This window comes from Macaca nemestrina, chromosome 1 (genome assembly GCF_043159975.1).
Source record: "Macaca nemestrina isolate mMacNem1 chromosome 1, mMacNem.hap1, whole genome shotgun sequence".
NCBI classification, from domain to species: Eukaryota; Metazoa; Chordata; class Mammalia; order Primates; family Cercopithecidae; genus Macaca; species Macaca nemestrina.
Genome location: NC_092125.1, coordinates 76497916 through 76509999, shown reverse-complemented (window position 1 = coordinate 76509999; position 12084 = coordinate 76497916). Strand labels below are relative to the sequence as shown.

At 40.4% G+C, this 12084-nt stretch overlaps 1 protein-coding gene across 3 annotated transcripts in view; it reads right to left on the bottom strand.

Annotated features, from left to right (window-relative positions):
• The window catches only part of LOC105493507 (transforming growth factor beta 2), a 96544-nt gene extending 91461 nt beyond the window's left edge, over positions 1 to 5083 (bottom strand). Inside the window, exon 1 of one of the 3 annotated variants that reach the window (XR_011614278.1) lies at positions 3372 to 5083. Coding sequence is in view for 2 of the 3 variants with exons in the window: in XM_011761177.3 (XP_011759479.1) it covers positions 3372 to 3717 (346 nt within the window). In the remaining variant the exon portion in view is untranslated. The remainder of the gene's footprint in view (positions 1 to 3371) is intronic. The other 2 variants (XM_011761177.3, XM_011761179.3) reach the window with 2 other exon arrangements.
• Positions 5084 to 12084: the final 7001 nt, after the last annotated feature.

Genomic DNA, 12084 nt, shown 5'->3' with positions numbered 1-12084 from the left:
GAAACATCCCTGGCTGACCCACTAAATACCAGTAGCACCCCTCCACCTCCAGTCATGACAACCCAAAGTGTCTCTGGATATTGCCAAATGTTCCAGTGGGAGTAGAGGTGGGGGGATGGCGGCAGTACAAAATCACCAGGGTTAGAACCACAACATGTGCTGACTGGTTACAGTGAAAAGGGGAGAGAAAAGAAAGACAATGAAACTTTGTGTCTCTTCCTCTTTTTGATTGTCCAACTCTCTACAGATTTTTACATGTCAATTATTTGAATTCTTCCTGTGTATAACTGAATCACCATTTCTAAGTTTCTAAAACCTTGTGCAGCATCTTTCGAATAGATGTGCCTCGAACTTCAAATGGATTGTTAAACTACTAGAGGTCCACTAATTCCCAGTGGGCAAACTATCGGTAAACCTTAGCATAACTCCACTTTGAGTCTTAAACTAACAGCACGTGAAAAGATCAATACGAATAAATTCAAAACTAATCAGACTCCTTCTTTAAATGTTGACACAGTATTATTTATAGCCCATAAATACATTCTTGACTAAAATTCATCCTAGGAGATTGGCACCTAGCCAGTTCTATTCATATTTACTGTATTTATATAGTACAGTTGGCCAAGGATAATATTTAAGACAAAATATGCCTGAGGGCATATACAATATCTCTTATATTTTTACTTTTAAATCTCCACATTGCTAAAAATATGTAGTCTGAACTTTATAAAATGTCCCACAAAGGGCTATCAGCAATCTGTAATGATATATAGCTCATTGAGTATAATTAGAGCATATTTGTAATACTTGAGCTGAAGTCACTCCCTGAACGCTAATAAGTTGGTGGTAAAAAATGAACCAGTGATCTTTCCCATGCCTTCATCTCTGGGGCTTATGACCCTCGCCAGATTCACTGCAAGGAATGGCAGGCACACTCCCTCCCCACAGCCACTTCAGTGACAGCTGAGTTAAAAGTTAGGCAGAAAAGTCCTAAAGAGGGAAAGCTAGTATATAAGCCAATACTGTACTTTCAATTTGCTTTTTAAAAATACGTTTTTTTTCTTTTTTCTTTTTTGGAAAGGTTTGCTATATTCCAGTATAACTAGAAAGTGCTGGAAAATCAGTTAACCTATTTTCTATAAAATTATCCAGTCCTTGCACAGTAGTATCGAACCTGCTATTAATATGGCTTTCTGCTCCTAAACTTCCACACAGAATACAGACTTTTTAAAGCCTGTTTTCTTTGTATGAAAACTGGCATCATATTTTATTTATCCTGGATGTATCGGAGGTTTTCATTTATTTGGTGGCTGGGGTGAAATGGAGAGGAGAATCCACACATTGATGTTAAATGCCATACTCTGAAATCCTCCTAATAATCTAGAAATTTTTCCAGTTTGTTGATGATCATCACCCCGGGTTGGACCATCTCAGCTCCTCAGACTGAAGTGTGTTTGAGAGAACAAAGAACTAATGCCCTCTTGGGTTACCTGCTCTCTCCACACCTATTCAGTAATGAGATCAGAGCTCCTTTCTGTGTTATAAAAGCACTGGGAGTTTATTAGACCTCTTGCATATAAACATTGAAAGATGAGCTATTCAGGTTCTACATAACATACTCTCCGCTCTGCCCAAATACCAGTAGAACCAATGCACGTGCTAGAGAAAGCAAACTGACTCAACTCCTTGTTTGTCTCAATGGTTCTGGACTAATTAATGAACTTTCTTTACTAATATCTCCTTGGCTCCACCCCAGATAGAAAACTTTACTTCTCAAAGGGGATACCCAGGGGCGGAGTGTATTTATCACCACTGTTATGGATAGCGCCATAATTACAATAATAAAATCATCCTGCTTGCCAGAATTCTCTGCATCTGTTCTGCTATTGAACAAGAACAGGAGAAGCTGCAGCAAAATAAAGGTCACTAGGAAGACTGGGGTTAGATACATGGGCTGACTTCCGAGACCATCAAGTACAAGACATGGCAGGTCACATAGCTAGCACTTGCCAAATTAAAAATAAATATTAAAAAAGAAAAGCACCACCCTGCAATTAGAACCTTTAAGATAAAATTACCAAGATGGCTGTATTATCTATTTAGGCAAGACACAGAGACTTTGCAAAGGCAGCCAGCAAGTATATAGGGCATGGAAAGGGGAGGAGAGAAATGAGCAACCAATGAAAAGTTTATGACTTGCGATTTGGAATACACAAATGTTGAAGAGGTTCCCCCCACCCCCCACCGCCCCTACTTTGCTTTTTCTTCTTCCTGGTATTTAACCCTCTCAGGTATCAGTGAATGATGCTGCCTCTTTTCTTTTCTTTCTTCTCTCTCTCTCTCTCTTTTTCACTCTGAAATAATTCTACACTGTCTCTTCCTTTCCTCTACAATAAATCATTTCACTCCTATTGCTACCGTATGCCAGCTGGTTTTGAGGACACTGTTCTCAGAGAAGCCAGTTTGAAAAAAAAAAAAAAACGGCTATCATCTACTCTGAGTTTTAGGAATGCATTGAAGTAAGTGCAGGAAGCCTACGAAAAGGCAGGAGCAGGATAACAGACCCGTAAGAAAAATGATCTGCTACACTGGAGATCTGAAGAAGGCAGGTTTGAGTGTATTCTGAAAAATAACGTAAACTAAAACCTTTTAAAACAGTCAGAAACGGAGTTGTCCTTTCTACACTCCAGGTGAAGCGAAAAGGGAACGTGGTTATAGGATTTTGCCTTTGGGTAATGAAACACCTAGTGATAGCAAACGACACATCAAGGACTGAGGGTTTCCAGGTAGGTTTCTCGAGGGGCCTCCAAACCGAGTTTTGTCTCGGCGATGCTGACATTTTTAGGGGAGTTAGAGACAATAGAGAAGACTTGGGGAACCAGTTGATAGGTCAGCACGGAAAGGGGGCGCTTTCCGGAGAGGCTAGCTTTGAGACACTTTTTTTTTTTAACCCTTCGTGCACCAGTTCGGCGCGGTCCACGCCAATCGGAGCAAAGAAAACAAACCTACCAAGATTCCCCCGTTTAACTCTGCCCCTGGGAGCACCTCAGTTTGACAGAGTGGGGCTGACTCCTAGCTGGTGGCGGACTAAAGAACTTCAGTGAAGAGAAAAAGAGAATAACGCCTTTTAAAGCGCTGAATTGTTAGGGGGAAGGGAAAGATGGAGAAAATAAAGTACAAAGTAAACATTTTAAAGCCTAGTGGCCTCAGGCATACAACTGGAAAGGAGGTGGATGGGGCGAAGGACAGGAGAACGGGAAAAAAGCGAACGGGAACCGCGAGAGGGAAGGGCGATTCCGGGAGCTGCTGCGTTTTTGAGAGCTCCGGGCAGCGCTAAACCTCGGGGGATGGAAGTCAAAATGAGTACTTACTTTCGGAGGGGAAGAAGGGCGGCATGTCTATTTTGTAAACCTCCTTGGCGTAGTACTCCTCGTCGCTCCTCTCGCGCTCGCAGGCGGCCGCTCTCCGGCTCGCCTTCTCCTGGAGCAAGTCCCTGGTGCTGTTGTAGATGGAAATCACCTCCGGGGGGACTTCCTCGGGCTCAGGATAGTCCTCTGGGGGACTGGTGAGCTTCAGCTTGCTCAGGATCTGCCCGCGGATCGCCTCGATCCTCTTGCGCATGAACTGGTCCATATCGAGTGTGCTGCAGGTAGACAGGCTGAGCGCGACCGTGACCAGATGCAGGATCAGAAAAGCGCTCAGCACACAGTAGTGCATTTTTTAAAAAGGTGGAAAAAAAAAGTTGTTTTTAAAAGTCAGAAGAAAAAAAAAAGAAATCAACAATTCTCAAAGTATAGATCAAGGAGAGTTTTTTTTGTTTGTTTGTTTGTTTTGTTTTGTTTTTGATGCGACACTTTTGCAAACAATCTAATCAATGCCCAATAGAAAAACGTATCTTGCTTGAATTCCTTAAAAAAAAAAAAAAAAAAAGGCTAGTAGTTCCAAAAGTGGAAATACTAATATGGGACGGGCAGAGGGAACCCTGACTTTGGAGAGTAAGAAAAAAAAAAATTCTTGGAGCAACGAGATGGGGAAAAAAAAAAGAGACGAGTGGCTATTAAGTAGAAATAAATTTAAGAGGAGGAAATGGAGTTCAGTGTGTCAGTCTCGGGTGCGGAGTGGCGGATCTGAACTCTGCTCCTCCGGCCAAAAGGGAAGAGATGAAAAAAGGTCCCGGGGCTGGCAGCTGGCGAACTGACGGGAGGGGCGCCGGGAGCGCGGTGAGGGGGGCCGCAGAGGCTGACCTGGGCTGAAATTTATATATTTAAAGAAGGAGCGGTTCGGCCCTGCCTTCCACTGCGGCGCTGAGAGCAGGAGCAGCAGCAGCTCCGGAGCAGAGAAGCGCACACGTGTGTGCGTGTGTGTGTGTGTGTGTGCGCGCGTGTGCGCGCGCTGGGGGCGAGCCCGGCGCGCCGCGGGGAGGAGGGTGCGCTTCGCACGGCGCTCGGGACTCGGTCGGGTGCCGCAGGGGCCGCAGAGGCTGCAGAGGCGGCGCGGATCCTGCTCCGGGAGCTGCGCGCCGTGGCCTACACCCGGGCGGGCGCGCGCTGACCCGCTTGGTTACTCCACGTTGCTGCCGCCGCCGCTTGCAAACGCTTCCAGCCTCCAGCTCCCTCCTTCTCCTGCTCCTCCTTCTCTTGCTCCAAACGCCAACCCAGCCACAGACGATCGGCCGTCGCGGTTCCGTTCACCCCCTGCGGATCACAATGGCAGCCCTTGCGACACCCTGGCTGGGGAGTTTTATTCCTGAGGGGGTTGCGCAGGGGCTCCCTTGGACTTCCACCCTTTCCCAACCTCTCCTGCCTTCTCCCCAACGTGGAATTGCTCGCTTAGGGTAGGTAGGCACTTGCCACCCTAAAATAGACCCTCTGCCTCCTCCTGTCTGCAGCCGAGCAGCCCCCTCAGTTTGTTCTGGATGACTCCCTAGACCGTTAGGCTGATATTCTCCATCCCCCTCCCCTGCCTCTTTCACTTGCGCTCTCGCTCTGCTGTCTTTCTCTTTCTATCTCTATCTGTCTCTTGTCAGGAGCTTCTGGAGCTCCGCTCGGAGCGAACCTTCTGCTGCCAGCAGATAACATCACGATCTTGCCGGAGAGGAGAGATTTATAAGTTCTCTCTGAACCACGTGTCTGCCTTCAACAAAGTGACGTGCTAGGATTACAGTCAGAAGTCTACTCGTTACTTAGACCACGAGCTCTCCCCTAACCGTTGAGGGGGTGTGGAAATGAGGACCGCTGTGGGGAAGGGAGGAAGGCGGTGGAATGTGCGCCCTGACAATAGTGATTTACGGTATTTACTTTCTAGTCATTTTGGACAGGTCTGTTGAAGGACAATCGTTTCCCGTTTTTACTTAGTGGAACTCAGTCACAGCCTCCCAAACTGAATGACTTGCCCTAGAATGGAAGGCTTTCCTCCTGTATTATGTGTGCACACACACCCCTGTGGGAGGGAGCACCAGTCTACTCAGGGCCAGGCCAGTCCTGAAGACATACCTTCCAATCTTTTAAATTCATGTCCTACCTCTAATTTTCTGGGATGCCTTAACAGGTTGCCATCCCAGAGTTTATTTTGTTAGTTTGTTGTTTACAATATAGCCCTCTGTTTATGAACTGCTGGAAAACAGAGATCCATCAATTTTACCTAAAGAATAAGGTATATTTGTCTGTTTCACTGATCTGAATGAATGGTCACCTTTATCATTTGCTGCCTAAGCCACTTCTTGTATGGCTTTCTCTTCACCTTCTTGCTAGGCTAAACATTATCAACCAACTTCATTCTTTCCACAGCATTAATCCAGGAAGCTGGAATTTTAGTGTTTGATGTCTACTGTTCTACACTACTCATAAGTTGACATTTTCAATTTCAACCAAGTCTAAATTAGATGAATACAAGAATAACTCTTACCACTGTTCCACTTTCCCTTTTTCTTTTATTTTACCTTTAGTTACTCAAAGTCAACATTTTCATTTCGGCATGACTCTGCAGCCATACTGACTAGACAGATGATTTAAATTGGAAACTCTGTTGAATTTACCCCCAAACCCAAGATCTCTATACTATTCACAATTCAGATGTTCCCTAGTTCAGAAAAGTCACAAAGAACTTTCTATCACTTTTGAAATTTATACTTTAGATGTATATGGGGCCTAGATTATTAGTAGAGCACTGAATAAATAAAATAATAATAGCTAACATATCCTACACTTAGTAATTTGATGTGTGTTGTGTATGGTCATTTAATCTTCACAATAAACCTATAAAGTAGGTATTATTATCCATATTTGGCAGATGAGGAGACAGGTACAAAGAAGTTAAGTACTTTGTTCGAGACCACAGTAAGTGGTAGAGCTGGATTTTTGCAGTCAGGATCCACTATGTTCTTACCTACTATGTACTTGTGAGAAACAGTGGTCCCAGAATATGTTCTGACAAACAGGAATTCTGGGGTCAAACAAGTCTGGGAGATACTGGGTACTCTCCTGTCCTCTTAGATTCCTCATTCCAGAACATTTTCATGTTAAAGGCTCTGAAGCTCGTGTAGAAGAGAAGACCTTTTCACTCTTTTAACCCAGCATTTTCCGAACTCCCTTGAATACAGAATTTTTTCCATTATCACACATTGAAAAACTCTGGAATAAAATAATTGGTCCAACTCACCATTTCTGAATAATTCTAAAAATTATGTATAAATCAGCACCAGCAGGTTCCTTTCCTTGACACCAGTTTTGAATTGAAGCAACTTGAAAGGAGTTAGAAACCAGCTACCATCCCAATAGCCCAAGGAAAAGATAATCAAGACGTGCTACTGTCAGCCTAGTAGTTTCATCCAGTTAAGTCCTCCCTCTGAGATCAGTTTGAGAACTGCAGTAGGCTAGCTCTACAGATTGGACAAAAAGTGAATATTCCTACATCTGTGGCCATTATAGACACAGAGCAGGAGCTCCAAACCGGAGCTACTGAGTGAAGATGCTGCTGTGGAATATGGCTGGTTACCTGAGTTAGCTATCACCATATTTTGCTGAGGATATAGGTTCAGCTTCCCCACAAGCCAGTGAGCATCTTTCATGTTTACAGACAACCTTCTTGGTACAGATACTGATGCACCTTAAGTAGATTCAGATTAGAGTGCAGATAGAGTAGCAAGAGTCCGTTTACATCACTTCTAGGAAAACGGCGTCTAAACCATAAATTCTGATGGCCACCCCTCTTCCTTACATAGACATATACAGTTTTGTTCATAATACTTAGTTTATTGAGTACCTATTGCTCACTTAACAGCTCCTTAGACCTGAGACCCCTGACTTACTCATAAAAGGCTACTTTAATTTCCCCAAAGCCCAGGAGGGTAAGACGGGAGGTATTGGTAGAAGCTGCTGGAATGGGTAAGTGCAGTAAGTGAGTATAGCAGGAGAGGAGGAGCCCCTTTCCACCTCTCAAATGATCAGTTCTTTGAAGACCTAACAGGCAAGATTGCTAGAGCTGAATCCCTGGTAACTGTAAATGAATCCTTTCTTCTATTAAATAACTATTATAATGTTTTTTCATCTCTATATTTAAGAGGCAAAACATTCACTAAATTTATGGAGGTCTTATGTGCCAGGGTCTCCACAGTCTTCATGGTAAAATGGTATTTAAATGATATACACCATCTTGATTACTTCAAGGAGGCAGGAGAGTACAGTGGTTTAAAGAGCAGGCTCCAGTCATGGTTTCTTGGGTTCAGATTTCTGTCACTTTCTGGCTTTGTGATCCTGAACAAGTTACTGACTCTGTGAGTTTCTTATCTTATCATGTCTTTATTTCTGTCAGGGAATTTATAATAAAAATATCTGGCCTTCTCTCTCTCTCTCTCTCTCTCTCTGAAAAGCCAGGGAAGAACCCAAGAAGAATTTGCTTCTAGTTCTGCCTCCTAGTAGTTTCTGTAAGCACATTTTAAATAGTACGGTATTTTGCCCCCAGTAATTATAGGAGGAAAGGACAAGAAAATTCCCTTTTGGTGAATAAAATGCTAAATGACTATCAAAGTTCAGTTAAGCGTTCACGATTAAAGTCTCTTATTAACGCCCTCAAATGGAATTTTTTGTTTCGAAATTACAGAGGTAGAGAGTGGAGCTGTTTCCACTCTTAGCCATTCTCCACTCATCAATGGGTCTATTCAGTTAAGTAATGTGGAATTTCTACAAGAGGCTGAAGAAAACAAAACTACTCATCCCTGTCCTGGAGTTTTACGCCTATGGATCATAGGCCCTTACTAACACTGACCAAAGCATAACTTCATTTGTAACAATTCTGGAAGCTTTCCAGGATGGTTTCAAGCATGAAAAATCAGGAGGCGGAAAAAAGAAATATATTGAACGACTGTAATTGATTACATTTTCCCCCAAACAGTGATACTTGATAAATGCAAAATAACCCTTTAATATGAAAATACACCAAAAGTCTTTTAAGATTTTATTCATAATTTTACATTTGATACCACTATTCAAGAACAATGTTTGGTCTATATCATTTTTGTCTGATCTTCTATATGCATTTCTGTAAACAGCTTTATTTCATTATTCTATTTGTGAATAATGAAATGGAAAGGTGGTTTCCTCATGAAAAATAATCCGATTATTATTTCCATTTGTATTTAAAGATTAATCTAAGGAAGAAGTGTTAAGGAAAAAGGAGGAAACAATGGGAAGGGAGGAAAATGGAAACAGAGTGGGTTTAAAGAGATCAGATGTGGTAAAAATAAAGAGATAGGACCAAGAAAAACCACAGTATATCAGCAGGTTGTGAGGCCTTAAAGAGATAAACTCATCACACTAATGATACACTATGGGAACATTATCTCATCCTTTGGAATTATGATTAGTTGATTGATTACTGCTTGTGGCTTTTGGGCCACTCATATCTCTACAATTTTAGCTCTCCAGGAAAGTCTTTCTTGGGGAGGCGGTCTCAAAGTGGCCTGCGCTATGTCATCCCTGTAGCTGCAGCCTCTGGTTTCCTGCCCCTAGTGAAATTCATCCAGTAAGATAGCATTTAGTGACTGATATAAATAAAAGAACATATGGTAAATAGTTGGCACACAGCATAACACTATGGATCAGGGCTTAACAAAATCCTAATGTCGACAAAAAGAAACCAGCAGCAGAATTTTCCATATTTTTTAGGGCAGTACTTGACACTCACCTTTACAGAATCTCTACTCCTACTTCATTTACTCTATCACCACAGAAGTTCACAGACAGACTTCACAAAGCAAGAAGCCAGAATGAGGTTGCTGGGGAGAAATGGAGAGAGTGTTTTAGCCAACTAAAAATAAAAATGAAAGATGAGAAAAAAAAAGAGAAGGTGAGTGATAAAGAAAAATATGACTGCATTCTCATAATTAATATGAGTATGATATAACAAAAGTTTTTTTTTTTTTAAAGATACATGGTCTTTAAATGAATTTATGTGTCTGTCGTCATCTCAGTGGGCTTCATAGATTGGGTAAAATTCCAAATGTCTAAATTTCCACTACCAAAATTACCAACCTACATTTCAAACAACTTTGCCCTTCTGCTGCCTCGATTAGCCTGCAATTAAAAAATAAATAAATAAATAAATAAATAAATAAATAAATAAAAACCAAGGGTCAATAGTAATTGCATAAAAAAGGAAAACCTCAGTGTAGTTTATGATAGTGGAAAAAAATAGTAAATAAGTATTTTTAAAAGCCTAAGTATATAAGTATTTCTAAAAGCACAGCTATATAGATGGTTATAATTTATAAAACTGGAGACTACAGACCACAAACTCTCACTGATGATTATTTTAAACCTTAGTAGAAAATAAAGTTCTCATAACTAGGGAAACGACATTATTTATCACACAAATCCAAACATTTTTGGGGGTAAAGAGAATGCCAGTCATTGAGCACATTTTAAATATTATAGTATTTTGCCCCCAGTAATTATAGGAGGAAATGACAAGAAAATACACTTTTGGTGAATAAAATGTTAAATGACTACCGAAGTTCAGTTAAGCATTCACGATTAAAGTCTCTTATTAACGCTCTACATTAAGACAATAGGGGTAAACCAGGACTGTTCCAGATAATTACCTTATTTAAAATGAAGCCACTTTAAATCTGTAAGAATACATCTGTTAGTCTTTCACCTTTTTTCGGTTACAATGGTGATACTGTATTTTGCATACTTCCAAGACTTTTTTTTCCCCTTTCCCTATGCAGCATATTCTAAAAATCACCATCCGAGACACATTTTGAAAATGCTACTTGCACAATTTTAGCATTGATACAAACCTGCACTGACACAAAAATGAACCCCCAGGAGGTGCTTGGTCAAGCTCTTTTGAGCTCCATGAAAGCAGTCTCCCACAAAGAAAGGAAGAAGATAAATACAACAAAAATGGGATTAACAAGCATGTTATGTATTGTGTGTATAGCCAGAGAAATTAATTTTTAAATTTTTGAAAATCAACAACAGAAAAATAATCTCAAAGGTAAAAATGAGTTTGGGCCCCTTTCCCATTTTAGTGCCAGTAAAGAAAAAAAAAAGAACAGTGTTTCTGTTTGTTGTTTGGTGTTTGCAGGTCACATAATAATGACTTTTCACATGTTGATCCTTCTTGTTTAGCACACAGTAACTGCTTCATAAAACCAGGACACCAGGAAAGTTACCTGCACATAATTGAAGGGACTGTTTCCTGTTAATGTGAAATTTTTTGTAATCAAGAATCCTATAATTTGTGGTTTCTCTTTAGATTTGTTATATCTATATGAGTCCTTTTAAGTAAAAAGGCAGTATCTTTACTGTTCCAAGCAAATAACAAGCTATCTACCATAAGAAATAAATATCTGCCAAAGAAATAAATCCAGAAATGGGTATGTCATTGTGACCTGAGGAGACAAATAATTTTGGCTGCTGGGTTATTGGAGATAACAAGTGTTTTGTATTTGTTTCTTTAAGAGGACTTTATCTTATAATTTTAAGTTACTTAAGATCATTAAACAGTAGACTATTATAAGGTCAATCTGGTTATTTAACCAGTTGTAACAATTAAATCTAATCAATGTCACACTTATACTGATTGTTCAGAAACTACATACATGTGGTTGTAGGGAAAAAACATTTTTATCAGTTGACTCAATGATAGCTGAAATCATGCCACCTAGAGGAAAGCTGTGGTATGTCTTACAACTTTGTACTGTTATTCATTAATTTATAGTTTTGCATTGATTTGTTGTTACTGCACATCAAATAAAAATTAGTTTCACATAAATATTGTAAAACATGCATTTTTAGAAAAGATGCTAAAACAACAGCAATGGATATCCTTAATTATAAAGTTTTAGTTACCTGCTATCTCCTAGGAAATAACATGCTAAAATTCTAATCATTTATAAAGCATAATTTGAATATTTAAATTCTTAATAGCAAAAATGTCAACCACTTACACCTTTATGAGTCACCTAATGTCATTAAGTAACAGAGAGCAGCAAATAGTCGGTATATTGTATCTTAGGAATAAAGAACCAATAGCTGTATATAGTAAATTATTGGATACCACGTCAGTAAAGTAGTTCCATTTCTGCAGCATCCAGATAATTCAAATGTAAGGTTTTAATTATCAGACATGCTCAGGCAAGACCTATAATGAATTATTTAGTAGCAAGTTACAGAATAAACTGACAGCAACAGCCTGGGGTGATATGTTAACTCTAAATTGACACGGCCAGGAAAATTTTCACCTTCTGATTAATGGCATCTACTAATTTTTTGTAAGTACTATTTCCATTTTACTTTTCTCCAGAGGATAGTTTTCTTCAGTCCTTAAAGACTCAGCTCCTTACATGAGCTTTGGTGCCAGCATCTACTGGTCTAAATAGGAGTGGAGCTGTCCAGTTCTTGCAGGCTTCCTGCTGTAAATGGCACAACTCACACAATAATGTAGCCTCACATACAGCTCAGGAAGCACATAGGCATTGAAGACACTTGCTGCAGCCTCTACTGTATTTTGAATAAAGAACTTCTTAATAGCCCTGTCCTTGGGCACACATGTGGCCACCACCCTTTTTGGCATGATCAT